A 26265-nucleotide genomic window follows, 5' to 3' on the forward strand; every position below is an offset into this window, starting at 1 on the left:
TTCAAAGGGCCTCACCACACCACCAGGCTTACCTTGGGACGGGTTTCTGCCTCTTTTCACACAGCCTCAATAGCTTTTGCTACCAGACAGCCTTACGACCCAGGTGCGGTTCTGGAAGGAGAAACTGTGAGGTCTGAGGAAGGGAAGTCTCCTCTTTCCCATTTTCCCAGGGGAGCACTCTTGAAATATATAAAGGGTAACTCAACAATGGTATATTGTAGATGCTTTAAGTTTCACCATCTCCACAGTGAGTTAAGCCACTGTGCTATTAAGGGTCGAGTTTAGACCAAGCATGTTTAGGTAAGTGTTTGGATGGCAGTAGAAAGCTATGTCACAGTTCCGTTAGCATTCCTTGGTCAGCAAAATGTATGTTTCCTGAGGAGTCTCAGCAATGGGTGGAGGAGCGGCACTGGGGGGACAGGAGAAACGCAGGTGTGGCTGCAGATATGACTCCAGCTTCAGCCCAGGGCCATGGGACTACAGGTCCACCATCTCCATCAGCTGCAAAGGGGAAAGAATTTTAGAGGAAGCTAACTATGCAACATGAAGTGACATCTCTTGTCCTAGTTCTTAGCCAAGGACTAGAAAAGGCCAAATCAACTTGGCGAACACCTGCTGAGAGGGCCGTTATCCATGTCCTGAAAATTCTCCTATAATCTCAGAGTGGGTAAGATCTTAGGAATAAAACCAAGAAGCCATAAAATACAAGACTGATAGACAAAATGTTTACATGGTAAATTACACAAAAACAAATGGTAACAGACAACAGAAAACAACAGATCCTATATTAAGGGCATTATATCCTTAATATAGAAAAAATATTTACAAATTAATAGGATAAAGACCAAAATGGATTAGGAAAATGGGCAAACAGATAATTCATAGGAGGAGAAAAAAACAACAACAAATAGCCTTAAAATATACAGTACAATGCTAAGTTTCATTCAAAGAAAAAACACAAATTAAAATCACATGACACAGGTTTCCACCTAGACTGTCAAAGATCAAAAAGTTGGTCAGGGTATAGGAAAATAAGAGTAGACACCGTCTACAGCACTAAACTGGTAAAAATCCATCTGGAGGGCAATTCAGCATCTGCTCTCTACATGTACACAATGATCTAGCAACACTCCCTCTTCAGCAGTGTGTTCCACGGCTGTACACAGACACCAAGATGCAACTACAGAGAAGGGCACTTCACAGGGGCACAGCTTACAGCACCGGAAGTCTAGAAAGACCTGGGGCGCTCCTGACAATGGGATGCCGCTGCCGCTCTGAGAGGAATGAAGCAGATCCAGCTCTAGTTACAGGGAGCAATCCCTAAGATTCACCAAAACCAAACGCCTAGAGTAGTGGACGTTATTTATGAAAAAGACAAGGCAGGATGGGTGAATATACTCACACACACCAGAGCAGTGGTTCTCACACTGGGAGCAGCAGTAGCAGCATCACCTGGGAACTCTTGGAAATGCCAATTTTTGTACCCCCCACTGACTCAGACCTACTAACTTGGAACCTCTGGGAGAGGAGTCCCGCAAACTGTATGTCTTTTAAAATCTGTGTTTTTAATAAGCCTTTCAGGTAATTCTGATGTATGCTGAAGTGTCAGAACCACGGTGCTAGAATATCTCTTAAAGATATCCAGAAAACTGGGAACAGCTGTCACCTCTGGAGAGAGAAATGCAAGATGAAGAGCAGGAGTCAAAGAGAGACTTTTTTATGTTCGGATTTTTCCCCATGTGTACGTATTGCCTATTCTAAATAAAAATTCAACAATCAAAACCTGCCACTTCGATCCAAAATGGAAAATCCTTCTGAAAAACTGAATGATGGGTTTCGGTTTACAGCATGATTCTTCAAAGAAAAAACAAGCTGCTGAGACCAAGGTTTCAATGCAGCACATAAAGTATATCTATAAATGACCGTGTATGGTTTGATGCAGCAGAGTCTAGGGTCGGTGATAATGAACTTGTTATTTACTGACCTGGAAGGTTTTTAAAACGTTTTTAGAAGTTTTATCAGAAAGAAGCAGATTACCCTTACTGTGCACAGTAATAATAGTTAAACACCCAGAATAAAGGCAAAGACAAAGAGAAAAATTGAATTTTTTTTTAAAAAGCACAAGAACCCTACATACTAAAATTGTACACATCAAGTATTGGTCCAATCTTATATCAATCTATTTACAATTAAACAGCACCATGGTTTTCTCACCTAGGTTAGTTAAACATGCCCAGAAAATTGTTATTCAAAGTATATGTTCCTTTAAAATAAAATAAACTCTTAACAGAGCTCAAATCCTCAACAAACAAAAACCTTTTACCAACCATAGATAATTATATCACCAAATTTACTTAAGAAAAATAGGTTTGAACATTTTCTTCCTCCAGTTGACAAACTTTGAGAGATGCTGCTGTTTAATGTGGCACACAAATTAAGAAACATTTGGATGACAGGGGCATTATACTAAAACACCCTCACATATCTCCACCTCCACATATAAAAATATTCCTTTGGAATTAATGCTGCTGTCCCCTCTTGAATTTAGATTCAATTATCAGCAAAGCTAAATTAAATGTAGCCACAATCTTTAAAATGATTGCATAAAAAAAGAGAAACAGTTAAAGCTCTTAGAAACACGCTACATTACAATTATAGATATTGTATCTAATCAGGCTATAGGAAATTTAATAACATTTTAAACATAACATTTAAACTAAATAGCAGTTTCAGTCTGCTATTGAAATTAATAATGGTGCTTCACATCCAAAATGAGTGTGGAGGTCTGGTTATTTCCCATTTGAGAACCACGTAAGTGCCTTCTTGCCTCTGCTTCTCCATCTCATGGATTCCCAGGGGTTCAGAGATATTGTACGTGCTAGCCCTCTTCTCACCTACGGAACCAACTTTGAAAAGGCTCCGAATTAAATACAATCCTTGGCAGCTTTATTCCAGTCATTGTACAGAAGAATCAGGTTATGCCATGGAATTTTTCAGTCTTATCTGCAGATGCTTCTTAATTTGCCTCTTTGCTATGAAAGATGAGAGAGGAAAATTCTCATCCACCACAACTACAGGTAACAGTGAGCTATGGTAAGCACTGAAGTATAAAGCCACGTATCACCATCAGGTCTCACTGCCAATGTTTAAGTGATGTCAGGAAATTTTTCACTAGTAAATTATGACTTGAAATTTTTTTTCTGAAAGATTGAAGACAGGCACAATTCTCCTAGGCACAGACAGAACAGGTTTTCCTTACACCCTTCCTGCAAACCGGGGGAGAGAAGATAATTACTTTATTGATTCTGTGCATTCCCTGGCCTAGTATGCATGCATTTTGGGCACAGTTAGCTCTGAAAGTTCTAAGCAGAGTAGGTAGATCAATGAAGGTATTATCTAGTAGTGACCTAAGCCTGGATATAAAAACAGCTTCATTATACAGACATTTCAAAATACTTATGCAGCAAGAGGACAATAGACTTTTCAACTAAGTATCAGTTGAAAATCAGAGATCTGAATGCACTGACTAAATTATTGCCTAGTGTTCCAGAGAGATGCCTGCCACCAACGCGTTAGAAAGGCACCAAAATTTAGTGTGAACGTCAATAAGGAGCTCAACCTGTGAGAACGGGAGCAGCAATACTGAAGCACAGCTTGCCAGTCTCTATGCCTTTACGGCTAAGTATTACTTGAGCAAAGAACTAACCAGAAAAGTTATCGAACCTCAGGTACTGCTCTGTTAGTGTCCATTTCAAAAAGCTCAAGTTTTATAACTGTTATTGATAATTTCTGGAAATTATATTTAAGAACTCTGTATTCATAGGTGCTTGGTGCTGTTCTTCATGGGTGCAATCTTCTAGTTACAGTCCAAATCATTTAAATACAGACATTACATAGTTGTTGGGTATTTTAAAATAAAAGGTTACCTATTTCTTAACTGCCTCTTGAATTAGAAATTGTAATCACATGAGTCTCAAAGGCTGGCTCTTTGTGTTTTATTAGTTACTTTTGTTGGTCTCCATCACAGATGGAATTTTTCACTGGTAATTCCTCAGAACTAAATCCATTCATATGGAATTCAGAGCAGTGAAAATAGATTTCACGCCATAGAGTAGGAAATGATAACAATAAAAAGCGGCATGAAGGCTTTGGGGACAGCCAACAGGACTAGGTCAGTTCTCAACTGGTGTTGGGTTCTGCAGAGGTTGGCTCATTATAACCTGTACGACATAGTCCTTTGGGATCTTCAGCTCTTCCAATTTCATTTTGTCGGTGAGAGGTCTGCCAGAAAAGAACCACCGCTGACTGGCTGGTTCCACTCCTTCTGCAGCATGCAGCCGTCTCTTCATGTGGTACACTGTGTCTGTGCTGCGGACCACAAGTTTGAGGTCTTTGCCAGTGGAGAGGCGCAAACGGAGCTGAGATTCATACCCAGAGTTGGGCGGTGGCTCAGGAATATCCAGAGTCTCTGTGCCGCTCTTCTCCTCTATCATGTTGATTGGTGGTGCCAAGCAATAGACTGGGAGCTGGTATCTGTTCCCCAGTTCATCATAGCACTCTGTAAGTGCACCTTCAGAAAGAGAAGAGATGAAAAAGGCTTTAACCGAAATGAATGCATTTTTCTTTACACTGTGCAAATGCTCAAATGTCTTCCTGGCTTGCCACTTAAAAGGGGAAAAAAATGTGAAATAAGACCAATCTCTGTCAGCGGTCTACGACCATTATCATGGATGGCCCATGACCAATTATCTGAAAAAGTGCAAGTGTTAGTTGCTCAGTAGTGTCCAACTCTTTGCAACCTCATGGACTGTAGCCTGCCAGGCTCCTCTGTCCATGGAATTGCCCAGGCAACAACAGTGGAGTGGGTAGTCATGTCCTTCTTCAGGGGATCTTCCTGACCCAGGGATCAGACCTGGGTCTCCTGCGTTGCAGGCAAATTCTTTACTGTCTGAGCCACCAGGGAAGCCCCAATTATCTGAGTGTTTATCAAATGAACCAGGACCCTAGCTCCTTCCCTCACACTTCTAAGTCATTTCATACCTGACTTACACTTTCATTAGAAAAGGAAAAAAAACATACAAAATTCCAATTTATTAATATATCAATGCTCAGACAAAATTAAGGGGAAATTCAAACTGCAGTGGGATATCTTTTTAGGAAATGAATCAGCTAACCTTAAACAAACAAACAAACAAAAAAACCAGATCTCTAAGCCCAATTCGCCACAATAGCATCCCAGTCTATTAATGCCTAGACTTCCTTTGCCAGAAGACCTCAGTCCAAAGAAATCACAAACTAGAGATGACAAGCTTACCAGCTGCCACTGGCTCATGGCTTATATGTGAATCTCATTAGCACAATTACCACAGAAGTGGCTGAGGTGTTTTATTTACCCTAATTGTTAGTCAGTCTGTTACAGAGAAGCTACGGGTTACAAAGGAAGAATAAAAGAAGTAGGAAGTTTATAACCCACTGCTCAGGGGAGGGGATAAAAAGTGTTTGCGGTTTCAAAGAAGATATTCATGGTTAATTTCTTTATAAACTGCATTGTAATTACCAGAGCTTCCCTTGGGGAACTGGAGGGCATACTGAATGAATGCTTTATTGTAAGGTATTCATAATGTGTCCTTTGTTCAATATAGATAAAAACCAAAAACATCTATATTTGAAACACTCATACACAGGCTAATGAACACGGGAAGTGGGACACTGAGAAATGGTTATCAATGAACAGGTGAGTTAATAAACTGATCTCTGTGGTCACTATCAACAGGCTGAAAATACAAAGAATTCCACATGAGACTGGAACAGTCACCAGCGCACCAAGGGCTGACCTGGGCCTGCCTTCTAAGCTGCATTATGATGGGATGGGGTGAGACCTCAGTCACCAAGCGCTCATCCCCGTGAATCTCCCCTTCCTCTGCGTTTAATGTCCAGCCTCTGTGTTGTTCACTAGTTAATCTGAACACTGCTATGAAACTGCAGAGATGGACATGTTTCAAGCCCAGCTGTGATCACCAGCAGTTTCCTAAACTAGCATCCATCACAGTGTAGTATGTTATTTATAAAATCAGCTGTGCAAACTTCGCTGTGTACATACTTGATACAGTCTTGTTCTAAGGCAAAGAAACCTACCAGTGTCTTTCAGATGGCCTGATCATTAGGAAAACTAGCAAAGAGAAGGTGGAGAGTTCATTACAGACTCATCATCTCTCTCAGGAAAATACCTTCAGACACACATCCCACTGATACCAGCCGGATAGGTACAAGAGCATATAAATATTTACATGCATGCATGCTAAGATCCTTCAGTCGTGTCTGACTCTGTGCAACTCCATGGACCATAGCCCGCCAGGCTCCTCTGTCCATGGGATTCTCCAGGCAAGAAAACTGGAGTGGGTAGCAATGCCCTCCTCCAGGGGATCTTCCTGACCCGGGGATCAAACCAGAGTCTCCTGCGTCTCCTGCATTGCAGGCGGATTCTTTACCACTGAGCCACTGGGGAAGCCCATATATTCACATAACTGTTCTATTTAAAGAAAGTTCTCTTAGAGAGGCACCATTCTACACCTTGGTTTTGGTTGCTTCTTTTTGACCATGCAGTATGACACGCAGGATTTTAGTTCCCTGACCAGGATCAAGTCTGTGCGCCCCCTGCAGTGGAAGCAGGACGTCTTAAACGCCAGGGAAGTCCCAGGAGACCAAGCTAAATCTCTACTTTTGGAATCAGGTGACCATGACGATATTCCCAGCCTTGTTATTAATTAGGTGTACAACCTCAAACAACATTCTTTAACCTCAAATACTTTTCTCAATTAGCTAAATGAGGCAGGATAAAAATGACCTCTAAATTGGTTTCCAGGTTTATACACACTGCTTCATATTCATGCACCACAAGAGACAGAGAAGAGGAAAGCAAACCAAAGCTGTCAAACTGTAGGCAGAATCACGTTTTGACCAAAAGGCAGCCTGCATTTTTAGCCTCCTGAGAAACGAGGGCGAGGGGCGCTGTGGCAGCGTCTTGCACAGGGCTGGGCAGCAGTGCAAGCCAACCTTACGACAGATGTACAGCCGACCAGGCACTGTGGGCTTCCTAGACCTGAACACTCACTTCTTCATCACAGTGGAAAGCTGAGTCTTTCCCCACCTGCCCTTCAGCCCAGTAAGTCAAGGGTTCAGTTTTCAGATTCAAATGGCTAAGAATAAAAACTCCATGAAGAGGTACAGCTGGATGGCATATCCTTTTATTCCAGCTCAGGAAGCCTCACATCTATAATGCTGGAAATAAACTATCCAGATTCTACTACTAAGAAGCTCCTATATTCAGATATTTTGGGGAAAGGTAACATAAAGGACAGAAATGGTATGGACCTAACAGAAGCAGAAGATATTAAGAAGAGGTGGCAAGAATACACAGAAGAACTGTACAAAAAAGATCTTCATGACCCAGATAATCATGATGGTGTGATCACTCACCTAGAGCCAGACATCCTGGAATGTGAAGTCAAGTGGGCCTTAGAAAGCATCACTACAAACAAAGCTAGTGGACGTGATGGAATTCCAGTGGAACTCTTTCAAATCCTGAAAGATGATGCTGTGAAAGTGCTACACTCAATATGCCAGCAAATTTGGAAAACTCAGCAGTGGCCACAGGACTGGAAAAGGTCAGTTTTCATTCCAATCCCAAAGAAAGGCAATGCCAAAGAATGCTCAAACTACCGCACAATTGCACTCATTTCACATACTAGTAAAGTACTGCTCAAAATTCTCCAAGCCAGGCTTCAGCAATACGTGAACCATGAACTTCCTGATGTTCAAGTAGGTTTTAGAAAAAGCAGTGGAACCAGAGATCAAATTGCCAACATCCACTAGATCATGGAAAAAGCAAGAGAGTTCCAAAAAAACATCTATTTCTGCTTTATTGACTATGCCAAAGCCTTTGACTGTGTGGATCACAATAAACTGTGGAAAATTCTGAAACAGATGAGAATACCAGACCACCTGACCTGCCTCTTGAGAAACCTATATGCAGGTCAAGAAGCAACAGTTAGAAATGGACATGGAACAACAGACTGGTTCCAAATAGGAAAAGGAGTATGTCAAGGCTGTATATTGTCACCCTGCTAATTTAACTTATATGCAGAGTACATCATGAGAAAAACTGGGCTGGAAGAAGCACAAGCTGGAATCAAGATTGCTGGGAGAAATATCAATAATCTCAGATATGCAGATGACACCACCCTTATGGCAGAAAGTGAAGAGGAACTAAAAAGTCTCTTGATGAAAGTGAAAGAGGAGAGTGAAAAGGTTGGCTTAAAGCTCAACATTCAGAAAACGAAGATTATGGCATCTGTTCCCATCACTTCATGGGAAATAGCTGGGAAACAGTGGAAACAGCGTCAGACTTATTTTGGGGGGCTCCAAAATCACTGCAGATGGTGACTGCAGCCATGAAATTAAAATATGCTTACTCCTTGGAAGAAAAGTTATGACCAACCTAGATAGCAGATTGAAAAGCAGAGACATTACTTTGTCAACAAAGGTCTGTCAAGGCTATGGTTTTTCCAGTGGTCATGTATGGATGTGAGAGTTGGACTATGAAGAAAGCTGAGGGCCCAAGAATTGATGCTTTTGAACTGTGGTGTTGGAGAAGACTCTTGAGAGTCCCTTGGACTGCAAGGAGATCCAACCAGTCCATTCTAAAGGAGATCAGCCCTGGGTGTTCTTTGCAAGGAATGATGCTGAAGCTGAAACTCCAGTACTTTGGCTACCTCATCCTAAGAGTTGACCCACTGGAAAAGACTCTGATGCTGGGAGGGATTGGGGGCAGGAGGAGAAGGGGACGACAGAGGATGAGATGGCTGGATGGCATCACCGACTCGACGGATGTGAGTTTGAGTGAACTCTGGGAGTTGGTGATGGACAGGGAGGCCTGGAGTTGCAAAGATCGGACACAACTGAGCGACTGAACTGAACTGAACTGAACTGACTGAACTTCAATTTATCTAACATGAAATTTTCTGGTTTACTCTGTTCTTCACTTCTGCCAGTCAAATTATATTGGAAACTGAATTATAAATATGTTCCAGTTTTAAACTAAAAAATAAATATGTAAAAAATTCAGGCCATGAAGTCAAATATTATTTACTTATATTTTTAGACTAGTTTTATGGATTACCCTCTACCCACATTAAATATCTGAGTCCATAAAGTATCAAAAAATTAATCAATATAGACCAGAGCTGAATACTACCCCAGAATTACCTATACAGAGCAGAATGACTCCTCTGCAGGCTCAAACTCTTTTGAACAACACATTCCCAAATCCCCCACCATTTTATGGCCCTGTATCTTTTTATTAAAAACAAAACTAACGGTATTCTCTATCACTTACTGAACGCCTAGAAGCGTTAGGGTATGTCACCGGTGCTGAGTACAGAAGGTTACGAGAAAGCCACGACTGTCCTCGATCCCCAGGAGCTTATCATCAAGGAAAGCAGACATAGCATAACCAGCAAGGATTTAAACACACATTGATGCACTGAAAACCAGGCACAGGAGCCAAGGCATCACACCGCAGTAATGGGGCCAGAGCTGGGAGAGCCAAGAGAGAAAAAACTCTATAAAAATAACGAGTTCTAGCATGGCACAGGGAGCTTCCCTGGTGGCTCGGGCAGTAAAGAATCTGCCTACAACCCAGGAGACCTGGGTTCAGTCCTTGGGTTGGGAAGATCTCCTGGAGAAGGGAACGGCTACCCACTCCAGTATTCCTGCCTGGAGAATTCCATGGACAGAGGGGCTACATACAGTCCACGGGGTCACAAAGAGTCGGACATGACGGCACAACTAACACTTTACTTCACTACAGGCATGACACAATCAATACACATGAAGGGCATCCCAAGAAATATGAATTATATGGAAATAAGAATTAATATAAGTATGGAATAAAAAGTGGCTTTGCTGAGGTGAAATACAGAATCAACTGTGTGAAATTACTAAACAGCAACAGTGAAAATCTAATAGGAGGGCTAGGGAGTTTAGACTTAATACTATAGAAAATTCCTAAAGGTGGCTAATACTAGCCCATGAGTTACTCCTACAAACACTGAGTGCCTACTATATGCCAAGCAATATCATGCCAGTGAACAAGACAAAGCCTAAAGATTCTTTTAGTATTTGCATGAAACAAGAGTGACTGACTGGAATGCTAAAATGATTGCCTAACAATGGAAAGAAATGTATCTGAAAGAACTGGTGGTAACTGGCAGGACCTAATGATAGACTGTGTGTGTGCTTAGTTGCTCAGTCGTGTCCGACTGTATAGCCTGCCAGGCTCCTCTGTCCATGGAGATTCTTCAGGCAAGAATCCTGGAGGGGGCTGCCATGCTCTCCTCCAGGGGATCTTCCCAACCCAGAGATCGAACCCAGGTCTCCCACACTGCAGGCGGATTCTTTACCATCTGAGCCACCAGGGAAGCCCAATGATAGTTTAGGAGAGGCAAGTCACCTAACTAGGAAATGAGAGTGATAAAGAATTCAGGGTTACAAGACTCTTTGCTTAGTCTTAACTGCTGCAGGTACGGGGAGATACTTCAATCGAGTTATCTGAAGGTAACTGAAGCAGCATACTGGGAAAAAGGTAAAAGCCATGTGTACAGTAATAATCTTGAATGTACAAGCTTAAACACAAAAGCAAACACTTAGAAAGGGGCTTACTAGCTCTGTCTGGGCACTTTATATACAATGACGTTTACTCCTCACAATGACCCTGTAAAGTGAATTTATCATACTCATTTTACAAATGGGAACACTGGAAAAGAGAGAGGCAAGCTTGTCCGGGGTCAGAGAGTAACAGAGTAAAATAATCTGATTCCTGAAGAAGTAAATGCCTGACACACGGACAAGGCTTCAGGGCTTGTAACAGCTCTACTGGACTCTCAGGTCAATGATACGGCTAGTGGGAGGAAGAAATGCTCTTGGAAAAAGGCAGAGGACACAGACACAAGAGGGATGAAAAGCCAAACGCGAGCCACAAGGCGCAATGCAGCCCAGAATGCATTTGCCAGTGCTGTTAGTGGCCGAGCAGAGGAGGACACAGACGAGAAGGCGGAAGGAAGTGGTGACCAAGACGTTTCAGTGCTCTGAAGCCACCACGTATAGTGACAAAATGGACATATTGCTGTCCATGTTTCATCTGCAATATCTGAGAGGAGAGTGTGAAAAACAGAGTATGCTTAGACGATGGATAGTTTCCCTTAAAGAAACCCTGTGTATAAACACAAAAGGGAAGGGACCACTCTAAAAGCTGCTAACATAAGGATTTTTTTTAACCTTTCCAAAAATCACTCCTAGCTATATTTGCATTTGCAATTTACAAAAGGTTTTTAATTATCACCCACTGACCACTGATGGTGCAGTTCATCTAACAGTCCTCCACGAGTTCTAAAGATGTTCTAGCCAGGGTTGCTTAGATTGCTCGCCAAATGTTCTTTGTGGAAGTACACCTGTCTTTTACTCCTCCTTCTCCTCACAACACCATTATAGGCCTCAACCGAGTCCTAGCAGAGAGACAGATGGCCACAGGGATAACTGCCGCCAGGCCGCTGCTTCCCCCGGTTAGGAAGCCCCGAAAGCTCCCCAGGGCAGGAAGAAAGCTGCCAAGACTACCTTCTGTCCTGATCTCATGCATAATTGTTTGAAGTTGTTTTTACTTATCTTCTATCTAGATGACTGGCTCAGATGTTAAATTTTCCTTGTTTTCTATGGCTGCTTTTAATTTGGCTGCAAAATATTTCACAAGAAAATTATAAAGACAAGACTAAATTAAATACCAAATAATAAAAATAGCTTTATTAAATGTCATAAGAGCTAACACTTTACTCTTTCTCAAGCAGTCTTTCAGATTAAAAAAAAGACATCTTTTTAACCATTCAAAGGCCTCACTGGTTTTCCCTCTATGTTTAAGACCAGCTAGCTCTTCAAACTTTTACTATGTGAGACTTGCAGTGTTACATGATCAAATTTGAAAATCAAAGTTGAAAATCAATTTTTACAGAAGGAAACTTTTGAGGATATTAAAATGTTATTTTGATTGCAGTCATGGGTGTTTACATGTCAAACAAAGTTGATCAAACTGTATGCTTCAAATATGCGTTATTTAGTGTTCTTCAATATACCTTAATATTGTTGAAAACATTTATTGATAATATTGAAAACATACTGGCAATCTGATAGAGGAAATCTCCCTCCAAAAATTAATCAAGAAAGCTGTGTGCTAGAAATTCAAGGCTTGCATCACACTTGGGGGTTCTTCCAAGGATGAAAAAGGATGTCTTTATTTTTGGCTTCACTGTTCAAAGTGACCAAGAAAGCATGAACTCTTCAAAAACCATGACTTCCTAAAGCAACAGAAGACCTACACGTAAGCAACTTGGACACAGCTAAAAAGGAAAAGAACCCTGAAGCAACAAAGAATGGGAAGGAAAGGAATCCTGGGTTAGACCTGTGACTCAAGCGGCCCACCGTCCAGTCTGTCAGAGGAACAGAAGATTGGAAAAGCAGCATATCTGACAGGATGGACAGCGGCTCTGGAGCAGTCACACCAAAATTTTAGTTTGGCTTCTAATCTTGGACATAGTCAGTTTCCTCAAGGACTACAGTATCTACCTCACAAAGTTAAGGATTAAATAATAAAACACAGGCAAAATTGACTACTACATATAATGAACTCATAGAAACATTCAATAATGTCAGTTCCCTTCTCAAGGAAGTTTTAAATCTCAGAACTAGACTTATGGGGGGGAGCTCACCAAGAGCAGTATCACAGAGGATCAAACAATTTCATCATGTTTGAGTCCACTGCTTTAGGCTTCATGAGGTCCTCTGTAAACACCACAATGTCAAAAGGCCCATCAAAATTACCCTTCAAATATTATGAGCAGTCTTTCAAAACTAACAAATTACAGGCTCCCTCATGCAAACTCTTTACTGGGAATTAAATTAAGCTTATGTCTGGTAATCAAGCTTATGTCTGGTAATCAGGCTTTAGGAGAAGCAGGTTCTGGTACCTTATCCCACCAAATTAGCTACTAAGACCGGGATTCAGAAGCACCAAGACGATCATCTCTTCTAGCAAGCATAGGTGAAAAGTGACTTAGTCTGGATGCATTACCAAAGTCGTATGAAGGTTCGACCATGACTAAGAGCTTGTGTAGCATCTGGCCACATTTCTAAGAAGACACTGATCTTTTAAATCCAGCTCCTTAAAAGGACAGAGGAACAGATCAGCAGCACTTGTATCTGGTTTATTTAGCTGACCCAGCTTTACAGAAGTAGAAGTTGAGGTAGTGTATGTCTTGGGACCACATCAGAAATCCTTCTTTCCCTCCCATTCTCACCACCCAGAATGGAAGAAAGGAGGTCTTCTTCAGAGACAAGCCTACTGAGTCAGGGACAAACTCCCACCTCAGCTATTTTAGGGACTTTGTTGCTTTATTTGAAGAAAACGGGTGACAGCAGCTGAGGAGCAGATAAAGCTACATTGTGTTATTCCAAGTCATTTTTGTCTTTCTGAAGATAAAGAGAGGAAAAGGATACAACGTTTATGATAAATCAGCCATCAGATCCTTTATTAAGACCCTGTTTCATTTCCAGATACAAGTCTGGTAAAAATTCCCTGTCTCTCCCGTATGTACAGGAGGTTCATGCTTCTGTTCTTAAAATTTTACCTTCATGAATTAAGTTTATTAAATGACAAATTCTTATAGGGACCTTTAAAGGACTCAGAATTCATGACTTGCTTCTTAATGGGCCTCTAACACACTAATGCATTTCCTGCCTGTCCATGTCTTAGAGAATCCACTTGTTTCTCTTTACTATTAATAGAACTATATCATTTTAAAGTACTCTGTATAGTGTGGGAGGGACTTAAAATGGTAGATATGGAATTAACACTGGAGATTACTTGTGCAGTAACTTCACAGAAAACACAGATGAAATGACTTGACCTTGTAATTTAACTGCTTTAGTTAGTTAGATCTAGGACTTGAGTTTAAAACCCAACTTCATGACTGCTGCCTCGGAAAAATGACATAACTTCCCTGTGCGTCAGCTTTCTCATGTTTAAAACAGGTACTGCTGCAGGTGGTTATCACAGGATGAAAATTAAATAGTATCAACTCAAAACACGAATTGGTAGTATTTTATTATTTCTGATTCTCAGTCCACGATTTTTTATCATGTTGGTTCCCTAAATACAGAAATGCTCCATTAATGATACTTATAAGCTCCTTGGTTTTTAATAACTTAAACTGCATTATATGTAATTTAATTTATTCAAATTTGATATATTTTGCAGTAAGAATGACCAGGAAAAAGGAAAAAAAAAACTGGACAACTCCTTTTCCACCTGTATTTTGAAGGTGATTAAAAAAGAGGTATGTTTTAAAGAATACCATTTTCTACTTCTCATATCCTGAAGCATGAAAAAGGACAAAAGAAGTTGGCCTTCAAAAGTTCATCTGAAGAACTGGTCATGTTTAGCAATGAGAATAATAAAGTTGGGGTTAAGTCTTTAAGTATGAGAAAAGTGTTTGGGGAGTGGTGAACAGCTCTTCCTCCTACACAAGGATGGTTAAGAGGGGAGTTTTTACATGTGAATTGCAGGGAGTTGGAAAACATACTAATTGTAGATGCCAAAGAAAAAAAAAACTTTTCTAGAAGTCAGGGAACCTTCCATGGAAGGCAGGGAAAGGAAGCAGGCAATTTTAAAAATCCTTGTAAATCTTCTAAATAGTAATTTAAGAAAGAGCATTAAATCCTCCTCTTCACAACATAAACATATATTGTTTCTGAACAAGCTTTCACTGAAAATATCTGAATAACCACTATGAACCAGACTCTGTGAAAAATGAAAATAAAAACCACCACCCTTTTTTTCACCCTGTTTATGCTAATTTGGGCAAGCCACTTAATCTATAATCTGGTTTCAAAGGCAAAATACTGTTTGGGGGACTTTAAGGTACTGATAAAACAGTACTTAACTAGAAAAAGAAAATAAGCTCTAAGAAATTTAAGACCATGAGTGAAAAAATGCTGTGTAAATAACGAAAAATAAAGCTCTTTTAGAATGGGGAGGCTGTGGAAAAGAAGCACCAGACATTAGAATCATCCAGGGAGCTTTTTCCACAATAGTACACTATTACACATGTTCATACCATCCTCTACCTGAGTCATAATTTCCACAGTGAAAACATACCTTCATATACAAAATCCCCAGGTAGTTTTAGGACACCAACTTCCCTCTTCACAGTCGCTACTGCCTTTTGAGAAAGACAAACTAAAGACTTCTCACTGACAATAACAGAGGAAGATAATTTAAAAGCATAGACTTATTTTATGTTTGCACAAGGCAGGAATATAATGAATATGACCTGCTGACTGGAATTAAGATAAAACACATGTAGTTATGAAGGGAACCACTGTACTAAAAAGAAACGAAAGGGGAAATACAGGAAAAAGGTTTTTTGTTGTTTCCTTGAAACACACAAACAAAGGGCATGGAAACGCACAACGTTCATGCACACAGCACTGCCACTGAACGCAACAAGCCCGAAAGAGCACAGTCCTTGCTGACTCACAAACACGCTCCACGTGGCTTTCAGGCTTTGAGGAACTTTTCATAATGCTTACACTGGGAAGATAATTTGAGTAAGGCTGAGATAACAAAAAGATTACGGGAAGAGAAGAGAGGATGAGACGAAAACAGAAAAGGAGATGACTGAGAAAGGAGCATATGTCCCAGGATCTCTTCAGGCTGCCAGTCTATGGTCAGTTCAGTGACCGTGTGAGTAACGCTGACAGCTGCAGACAAAGGGGACGGGCACGAGTCAGGTGTGAGGGGATGCTAAACTAGGAATGTCCTCACTGCGTGGTGTCTAAGTAATAAAGCTATTGCTGCTGTTGCTACTGAATCAACGTTAACCTCAAAATTCCATTAGGCATATGCCCAAGAGAAGGGTATTCTAAAAAACCAAAGAAAGATGTCACCAGTAAATATTACATCCAGAAAAGGATTGAAATCTATAATTTAAGATTTTGGTACAAGGAATTTACTTGTTAATGTGAGTTCAAGAAATACAATCATCCACACTACTATTTATTAAGTATGTTTTGGACCAGGTAAGCAACTTACATGTGTTATCATCACATTTAATCAATACAACCACCTTACAAGGCAGGCACTTACAATTCATATTTTATAGATGAGAGGACTGAAGCTTACAGAAGTGATTTGCCCAAAGGCACATAGCTATACAGTAAAGATAAGAAATAAGGCTAGGTCTCACACCAAAGCCTGAGTTACACAAGAGCTAAAGCCGATGCAATATTTTAAACTCAAAATATGAAGTACTGAATACTTTAAGATTTTAGGGTTTAACACAACAAAACATGTCAAAGATAAAATTTCAATTACATAATTACATCTAAAAGATGGAAGGGATCTCACCATACCACTGAGGAGGTCTAGGTAAAAACATGTAACTAAGGTTTTAGAAAAGGAGTGGAACCAGAGATCAAATTGCCAACATCCACTGGATCATCAAAGAAGCAAGAGAGTTCCAGAAAAACATCTATTTCTGCTTTATTGACTATGCCAAAGCCTTTGACTGTGTGCATCACAATAAACTGTGGAAAATTCTGAAAGAGATGAGAATCCCAGACCACCTGACCTGCTTCTTGAGAAACCTATATGCTCGGTCAGGAAGCAACAGCTAGAGCTGAACATGGAACAACAGACTGGTTCCAAATAGGAAAAGGAGTACGTCAAGGCTGTATATTGTCACCCTGCTTATTTAACTTATATGCAGAGGACATCATGAGAAACACTGGGCTGGAAGAAGCACAAGCTGCAATCAAGATGGCTGGGAGAAGTATCAATAACCTCAGATATGCAGATGACACCACCCTTATGGCAGAAAGTGAAGAAGAACTAAAGAGCCTCTTGAGGAAAGTGAAAGAGCAAAGTGAAAAAGTTGGCTTAAAGCTCAACATTCAAAAAACTAAGATCATGGCATCTGGTCCCATCACTCCATGGGAAATAGATGGGGAAACAGTGGGAACAGTGTCAGACTTTATTTTTCTGGGCTCCAAAATCACTGCAGATGGTGACTGCAGCCATGAAATTAAAAGATGCTTACTTCTTGGAAGGAAAGTTATGACCAACCTAGATAGCATATTGAAAAGCAGAGATATTACTTTGCCAACAAAGGTCTGTCTAGTCAAGGCTATGGTTTTTCCTGTGGTCATGTATGGATGTGAGTTGGACTAAAAAGAAAGCTGAGCGCCGAAGAATTGATGCTTTTGAACTGTGGTGTTGGAGAAGACTCTTGAGAGTTCCTTAGACTGCAAGGAGATCCAACCAGTCCATCCTAAAGGAGATCAGTCCTAGGTGTTCACTGGAAGGACTGATTTTGAAGCTGAAACTCCAATACTTTGGCCACCTCATGCGAAGAGCTGACTCATTGGAAAAGACCCTGATGCTGGGAGGGATTGAGGGCAGGAAGAGAAGGGGACGACCGAGGATGAGATGGTTGGATGGCATCACTGACTCAATGGACATGGGTTTGAGTGAACTCTGGGAGTTGGTGATGGACAGGGAGGCCTGGCATGCTGCGGTTCACGGGGTTGCAAAGAGTCGGACACGACTAAGCAACTGAACTGAACTGAAGTAGCTAAGCTATAAACTGATGGTGAGTTAGAGTATATGACAAAACATAATTTAAAAGCCCATTCAAGAAACATAATTTAAAAGTTCATTCAAGAAACATCATTGGTATGTTTCAGATATGAAGAAGGGAAATTAATCAAGGGTACCAATGATAGTAATACACAGGAAGTTATTATAGAACTTTCAAACAGAAAGCTTGAGAAAGTCTACTTGATTCTTTCAGGCTAAAACAGAAAATATTCCTTAACATAGAGGGGAAGAGTAGAAGCTCATCTAATATTCTCCAATTTCCAAGAATAATTCTCCTTATTCTGTCAGTTGCTGGAGCTGCCAGGAACATCTCTCTTCAGTTCACACAGATAAAAGCAGACGTGGGAGACTTGAGTTTTTAGAGATTTAGCCCATATGTGTAGGCCCCGTTTTAAATTAAACAGAGCTATGATGCCTCCATGAACTGTAAACAAGGCCACAATTTATTGAACGAAAGCAGATTTTCCTATAGGTAACTATGATAAGTACAAAGTAAGGAAGTTAAAGTTCTAAGGTTTTGGGTCCTGAGCTTCTAAATTAAGACAATCACAGATAACCACCACCCCCAACCACTTGTAGGCCTTAGAAATACAAATATATTCTGCTTTAAATAGAAGATAAAGGGCTTCCCTGATAACTCAGTTGGTAAAGAATCTGCCTGCAATGCAAGAGACCACGGTTTGACTCCTGGGTTGGGAGGATCCGCTGGAGAAGGGATAGGCTACCCACTCCAGTATTTTTGGGCTTTCCTTGTGGCTCAGCTGGTAAAGAATCCGCCTGCAATGTGGGAGATCTGGGTTCAATCCTTGGGTTGGGAAGATCCCCTGCAGAAGGGAAAGGCTACCCACTCCAGTATTCTGGCCTGGAGAATTTCATGAACTATATAGTCCATGGGGCCACAAAGAGTCGGACATGACTGAGCAACTTTCATTCACTCACTCACAAGCATTAAAAAGAGAAGGATGATAAGACTAATTATAAAGGAAAGCCCTTCCCTTATATTATATAAAGATAGTATCTGAAGACAAATTATAGAACTAAAAAAAGTAATGGAGCAAAATGATGTGTACTTCAGTCACGTAAGAGGTAAAGAATTCAGAGATTATCCATGAAAATAGCAACTTAAGAGTCACACTAAAATAGCATTATTATAAATTTTTCAAAAGTGGAAGGGATCCTTTTTACACCTGTGTAGAAAAAGTGATCTATATATAGTGGGTGCCAATGTTACTTAACCCAAGCCCATGCTAATAAGCTTTCATGAATAAAAGAATACGATAGCTATGGAATATATATTTTTTAAAAGTTTCTTAGATATATAATTAATTCAAAAAAATTAATGGAGATTTGGAAAACTGTGAAGGTACTAAGTTGAACATCCTTTATTTGACAAAGAATCAAAGGACATAAAGCAGGTAATTAAACAGTGGAAAGCACTGCTCCTTTCAAAATGTAGACAAATAAAGGAAGATACTGATCCATAGCTGTGTTTCTCTTCAGATTATATGAATCTTTTCCCTTTTACTAAAGATCCCGGGGAGGTGAGGGAGGGGAGAAAAAACAGGAAGACACTGAAAAAGAAACAACCAATAAATGTATAAGCCCCCCCCCCAAAAAGAAAACTACACAAAGGATTATATAGGAGCAAGAGAGACAACTTAGAAAAATATTAATTTGAAAAAGTGATGAGAAAAATTTATAAATACAGTAAACAACAGAACAAGATTATAATATAAAATTAACATCTAAATCTTATATAGCATGAAGTTTGTTTCTAATCCAGGAGACTAAATATGAGGATATGCATGTCTCCAGGATATATGTGACCCTGGAAACATTCAAAGCTTATGGTGGTTCTTAGAGCCACATTCCTAAGCAAAGGAGAGAGGTTTCTAATAATGCTCAGGGATGCAATCATAGAACTGTCCTTAACAACATGTGAGACTCACTTCCAAGTTTAGAGTTGCTCGTTATGCTGAAAACAGGTCTTGATGAAGAAGGGTAACGACTAACGGTGAGTTCACTGACTCTCCATGGCTTCTGAGATGTAACCTGAGATTACTTCTCTAGTTAGTGTAGGCAGGAAATCAGTGAAGTAGAACCTCCAGAAGACTGGGGCAGGCGGAGCCTTGATGGAGAGCTAGATTATATGGAAGTTAGAAAATACAGGTTTAGAGACTTCCTTGGTGCTCCAGTGGCTAAGACTCCACACTCCCAACACAGGGGGCCCGGGTTCGACCCCTGGTCAGGGATCAAGATCCCACATGCCGCAACTAAAAGATTCTGCATGCCACAGCTAAGTGCCGCTAAATAAATAAATAATAGATATATATAAAAAAGAAAATACAGGTTTATTGAGTGTTCTTTCTTGAGACCAACACACACACACACACACACACACCACCTATCTCCAGCTACAAGAAGCAAAGAGGAATGTTCCTCTTCACTATACTGAAGAAAAAAACAGGATAACGCATAGTAGGAGAATGAACACTTTGCACTTGGTTGCTCGCCACTAGAAAGGAGCTGGTGACGCTCTGCTCTGTTCTGGAAGAGGAGCGAACCTACCATGTGGTAACGTTATGTTTGCACCATCAATGATTGCTTGTGCCAGTTCGTGATCGTTGCTTTCGAAAGCATGTGCTGCAGCCTTCAAGGCATCCCAAATCTCTTTACGGCCTTCAAAAGCTGGTGCGGTATCCCAAAATTCATCTCTCTTGCTGCGCAGCTGTCCATCTGTCATGGGGTAATCGCTTTTCCATTTAGGTTTCTCCTTTTTCAAAGGCTGGTTACGACCTAAAGCAACTGAAGAAAAATAAAAGGCTGACATCAAAACCAAAATTTATAAAAGATTTATTAATAGTTATCTGGTCATTCTTCGATTCTTTCATCAAAATTATAGCTAGAAGATGGCCTACTGGCTAATTCTTACATTCCAAAATTCCTCTAACCTATTTTAGATCTACAAGAGCAAATGGAGACGTTAGGCGGTTCTACTCAAATCTTACAGGACAAGTTAGTACCTCTTTTTCATTTAGTCTGTCTCCTCCAAAGGAGGATTTTTAAAATTACCTAGAGAAACAGTAGTAAGTGTTCATCAGTCAGTAGTGGCAGGATTTGAAAAGAGTCAAAGGAGGGACTTGCCTGGTGGTCCAGTAGCTAAGACTCCGTGCTCCTAATGCACGGGGCCTGGGTTTGATCCTGGGCAGGGAACTAGATCCTGCATGCTCCAACTAAGTTCACACGTCGCAACTAAAGATACTGCATGTGGCAACTATAAAGACCCTGTGTGCAGCAACTAAGACTTGGTGTAGCCAAAAAACATTTAAAAGTTAAAATAAAAAAATAACAAGTTAAGGGATGCCGTAACAGAGGTGAGATTCTAGGGGAAACCAAATGACAGCAGTGGCCTGAATCTCAGGATCCTATGAAGCCAGAGAGCAGGAACTGTGGAACCTCGCAGAGGGAAAGACCGCGCTGCGGCGTCCAAAGGAAGGACAGCCGAGCCACGAGGTCCAGGAGGAGGCCTGGCCTAGGAAAGCTTCCTCTAGGGGCCTGTTCTGGACTTGAGCCTAGGAGCTGTGAACACCTTTCTCTGAGACTCAAATACTGAAGCTAGTTTAGAAAGGGATGAGGGAGAGAGGTAGGTAGTGCTTTACTTTCTGGAGGGACGAGGGCTGAACCAGCGATCCTTGATACTGCGCCAAGGGAGAAAGTCCCCACTAGGAGAAGAACTACAACACCGCAGTTTCAGTTCAAGAGGAGAAGAAAACAGAGGGGAAGAATCCAGTCCTTTTTCTGCTCTCAGGGGCAGCCTGGTTCCTTGGAGAAAAGCACTAGTGCTGCCACAGTGCCAGAGTGAGCCTGAAGCAGCTTCTTTACACCAGAAACTTACCCGGCATATGATCACGGATCGCAAACTGACATACAGACACTCTTATCTTAGACAGTGCCATAGCTGAGAAGCTGTTAAACAGATGGAGCAACAGGTGAAAAGAAAACTGAGGCTCCATGGAGTACTGGGTGAGAGTGGGTTTGAAATAAATGACAGAGGGTAGGAAGCAGAGGGTGTATGTCAAAATTCAATGTTCTATATTTAATTACAGGAAGACTAATAATTTAAAAGAAATTACTCTCAAAATGATTCTAAAGAATCCCAGAAACTAACCACTCCCTCACTGGCCCAGGGCCAAATGAAATTTGGGTTATGCATAAGAGAAATAAAACGACTCTAGCCCCTAGGCAATCTCTACGTCCTACACCAGGCTATATTCCCAGATGACAGAACCATTTCTTGCTGCAAAATGTCCCTTGTTTGACACTGGGACTGAATCACGATCTCTCTTCACCCTGTCTGGCCACTGTACCCCAAAGCAGCACATCAGGTCTCGCCGTCCCCTCTCCAAAGTAGCACACCGTGCCAGTGCCAGCTGTTTTCCTTTAAAACATTCAGTATTTTCATTTTTAATTTTTAAATTGAAGGATAACTGCTTTCCAGAATTTTGTGGCTTTCTGTCATACACCAACAAGAATCAGCATAGGTACACCCATGTCCCCGCCTCCAGCCCCCTACCCTTCAGCCTGTCACAGAAGCCCTGTTTGACTTCCCTGAATCACACAGCAAATTCCCACTGGCTATCTGTTTTACACATGGTACTATAAACTTCTGTTAACTCTCTGCATACATCTCCCCTTCTCCCTCCTCCCCTCCCCCCATGTCTATAGGTCAGTTCTCTATGTCTGTTTCTCCTCTGCCACCCTGAACGTGAATTCACGCGCCATCTCTTTAGATTCCATGTATATGAAAACACTCAGTATTTTGACCCATTGTATTATTTGGCCCTCTAATTTGTCTTAGTGAGATGCAAACCAGTTGAGTTCTGAAAGAGTGTGTAGAGAAGAAGGAAAACTGTCTATTAAGTGGCAGAACTGAATACAGAACCCGTCTCCTTACTTAGTGAACGAGTATTTACTGAGTGTCCACTAAGGATAACACTATATATGTTATATCAGGTGTTCATATCAGATTCAATTCAAATGTGAGAAACATAATCTATACTATTGACTTTTCCCTGTATCTTCTCAATAATACAGACAGATGCAGATTAAACATTATTCCCCAAAAGGTGTTCAGAGTATGTCAGATAATTACATTCCACACCCGAATGATTCCACAACAAGGTAAAATTGAAGATAAATTTTATTTTCTGCTCCATTAACCTTTAGATGAGTCAGAAACAGTTTAGAGACAACACTATTAGTTTACTGAGCAGACAGTGGAAGATAGGGCATCATAGATATCTATCTCAATGCTCAAATAAACACTGATTTGAGTAAAGTTTCACGTCTACTTGAATAGTTTCAAGGAACTGTCTAATATCATATGTATTAAATGCACCAGAGGGAAAGTCAATATAACTCTATCACTGTGAGAGAACAGCAAGGCAAAGCTAAAAACAAAAAATCTGCACAATCTCGGTACTTAAATGAAGGAAACCAAAAGGCCTAAAAGAGAGGAACTCAACAGAAAAACTATCTTGTAATAAAGGTGGGAAACAGTTTGCAAAAAGAAAGTAAAATGCCTTCCTTACAAATATAGGGCTTTATCTTACCTCCCCCTATCTGTAGAAGACATACAAATAAAGTCAAGTAAAAAGGACAGATGATACATTATGCTGCTTAGCGATGATCACTATTGTAAGTGCATTTTCAAATCTATGCTGTCAACAGTTTCAAAGTAATTACTTTAGGCAAAAGTAAATCATAGAAAATAAATGCTTGTGACATATAAGTAAAGTTTACTTTTATTTCCATCTAGGTCTCTGCTTTTCCTATATCTCAAACGTAAGTAATAATATCTGCCTGTCAAATGTCCACTTATAACACAGAAATCGACCTAGCAATTAAGTATGTTTGCACCAAGTCAACCATTTTCAATCATTAAGAAATAAGACATCAAATATATATATTCAATTAGATTACATTTTATACTTTGAACCTTTCAGATTTATCTTGTTTCCCACGACTTCAAACTCCTGATGCCAAGAGAGAGATGCTCAGTATCAGTTTCAGTATCTGGAACTAGGTACTACGCTCCAACAATACATTCAAAGACAGGAAACAACTTATTCCCCAAATCTTTGTTTCTAAACCTTTAAATTGTAGGCAACCAATGATACTAAGTTTATTTAATCCCATGGTTTAACATACAAGATGCCAAAGATTAATAAGGAAATCTAATTTTAAAAAAATCTAGGTTATTTTAGGAAACATCCTTTTTTCCCTATCATTGCACATTTACTTTCAAAACTTTGCCAAAAACTCACCCTCTTATCAGCCTCCTGATCCGCTCCTTATCTTTCCTCACAACCTTTCAACATTTCTTCCCACGATGTGACAAACAAATAGATCTAACATGTAAAAAACCCAAGAAAGATTTGCTTCTTAGAGCTAAACAGCAATATAATCGTAAACATTTTTACCCCACAACTGAATGCATTTTGCAACTCATCTGGATACTTTATTGGCAAAAAACAATGACATCCAGGGTGAAATATGTTTATAATTGTTTGCCTGCTTTTGGTTCCTCTCTGAAAACTGATTTAATATTGGGACTCTTCAAATAAAAGAAGGAGAGGCCATAAAGCACAGGTACTGTAGACATCAAGATATGACTCAAGAAATAATAGCCTTAAAGGCTGTAAACCTAAAGAATCAGTTTTCGTAGCACAACAGCCTGAGGGAAAAAACTGAATATTTAAAAAGATCACCATCAAAGGGAAAAGTGTTGTTTAAAAGAATTCTGAAGACTTTAAAGCAGTATGGAATAGAACTAGGATAATGTACCTATTTTAGATTGATTAGTCTTAACATCACGATAATGAAGGAAATTTTCCCCTCACTTCAAGAATTAAGAATAGATCCTACAGAACCTTCTGTAACAGACTGTGCTAGCCTAAGAGGACAGTTGTAAAATATTTTATTCTCATTTAAATTTAGAATACTCTATATATACACATACACACACATATATATTCCCTAAAGCAACTAACTGCCAAAATAAAAACAGGGATATGGGGCTTAAAATGCCTAAAATAAGAGCGCCAACAGTCAACATCACACCCGTATCTGCTCTACTGTCTTGAGGATTTAGAGGTGCTTCGAAGAGATCTCAGATGGTATAAGCCCAGCTTACTATTAATATTTGACAGAAAACCTAACAAGGATAAATACACTGCTGAGGGTCAAAAAGAGCTAAGACTAGAAGCCAGATAACTAGATGCAAAGGCCAGAGCTCTCTTTTCATTACAGCACTCCATGTCTTAGCAGAGCTGACAAGTATGCTTGCTTTTACAGAAGCACCAAATCAATTATGAAGGTTCACTCAAAATAAAGCATGTGTCAAGCTGTTTTTCTAGTAGTGTGCACCATCTTTTCCCAGCTTCACTATGACCAATGCAATGGCTCTGGCAGGACAAAGGAAAAGCTAACCAAGAAACTCCACCTCGCCAAGAGAGAACCCCATAGGGGAAGAGGCCGTACAGTTCTCTGGCCTGTCAGTTTCAATTCACAAAGTATTCAGTCTCCATACAAGATCAGGCACTGAAGATCACATGCGTGCATGCTTAAGTAAGTTAGACACACCACTTTCTATGCTGCAATTTTATAATAAATAAAAATGAGAACTTGGAGTATGTTTCTATCCTAAAAGTTTATAAAAATTAAGCACCTGGAGCATAATTTTAAAGGCATATATGATCATTTCTAATGTTTGAGCTACCTTTATTGAGGGGGGGGGAAATCAACATAATTATTGATTTATCAATCAAAAAACAGAGAAGTCTACCAGTCATATGGACTTCTCTGCACTGTTTCTCAGAGTCTAAGTCTCCTTACAATAGCCTGAGCACACAAATAGGCAAGAAGAAAGTCTAGTATAGTGAAAGCTGCTCAGTCGTGTCCAACTATTTGTGACCTCATGGACTATACAGTCCATGGAATTCTCCAGGCCAGAATACTGGAGTGGGCAGCCTTTCCCTTCTCTGGGGGGTCTTCCCGACCCAGGGATGGAACCCAGGTCTCCCGCATTGCAGGCGGATTCTTTACCAGCTGAGCCACCAGGCAAGCCCACAGGAAAGCCTAACTGCAACATGATGTTTCAAGGACTTTAAAGACGTTGTAAACGCATACAGCTAAATCTCTCTCTCTCACACACACACACCTTTAAAAAGGGGCAATGTTACACAAAGTTGGGGAAACAATATGGTCACCTAACACCAGCACACTGTACCTTTTACGTAACACTGAAACTTTCAGATGGCTCATTCTACTCGGGGAGGGGGATGGCTTCATCCAGCATTACATTCTTCAGGATGCAGGGACCTTCTCTTCCCTCACTTTATGGACAGTTTGGGGGAGGGAAGCAAACACAAGTCAAGGATGCCCACAATGTCCACTACCATTTAACATTGTATTGAAGTGCTAGCCAACACAATCAGGCAAAA

General features: G+C 40.4%; 1 protein-coding gene across 1 annotated transcript in view; it reads right to left on the bottom strand.

Moving 5' to 3' along the window:
* Positions 1 to 2172: 2172 nt before the first annotated feature.
* Positions 2173 to 26265, bottom strand: part of UBTD2 (ubiquitin domain containing 2) — a 60350-nt gene continuing 36257 nt past the window's right edge. Inside the window, exons 2-3 of the mRNA XM_068990617.1 lie at positions 20330 to 20566; positions 2173 to 4570 (exon numbers count right to left, since the gene is read on the bottom strand). Of these exons, the coding sequence (XP_068846718.1) occupies positions 4173 to 4570; positions 20330 to 20566 (635 nt within the window). The 3' untranslated portion in view covers positions 2173 to 4172. The remainder of the gene's footprint in view (positions 4571 to 20329; positions 20567 to 26265) is intronic.

The sequence above is a fragment of the Capricornis sumatraensis genome, chromosome 18 (genome assembly GCF_032405125.1).
Source record: "Capricornis sumatraensis isolate serow.1 chromosome 18, serow.2, whole genome shotgun sequence".
NCBI classification, from domain to species: domain Eukaryota; kingdom Metazoa; phylum Chordata; class Mammalia; order Artiodactyla; family Bovidae; genus Capricornis; species Capricornis sumatraensis.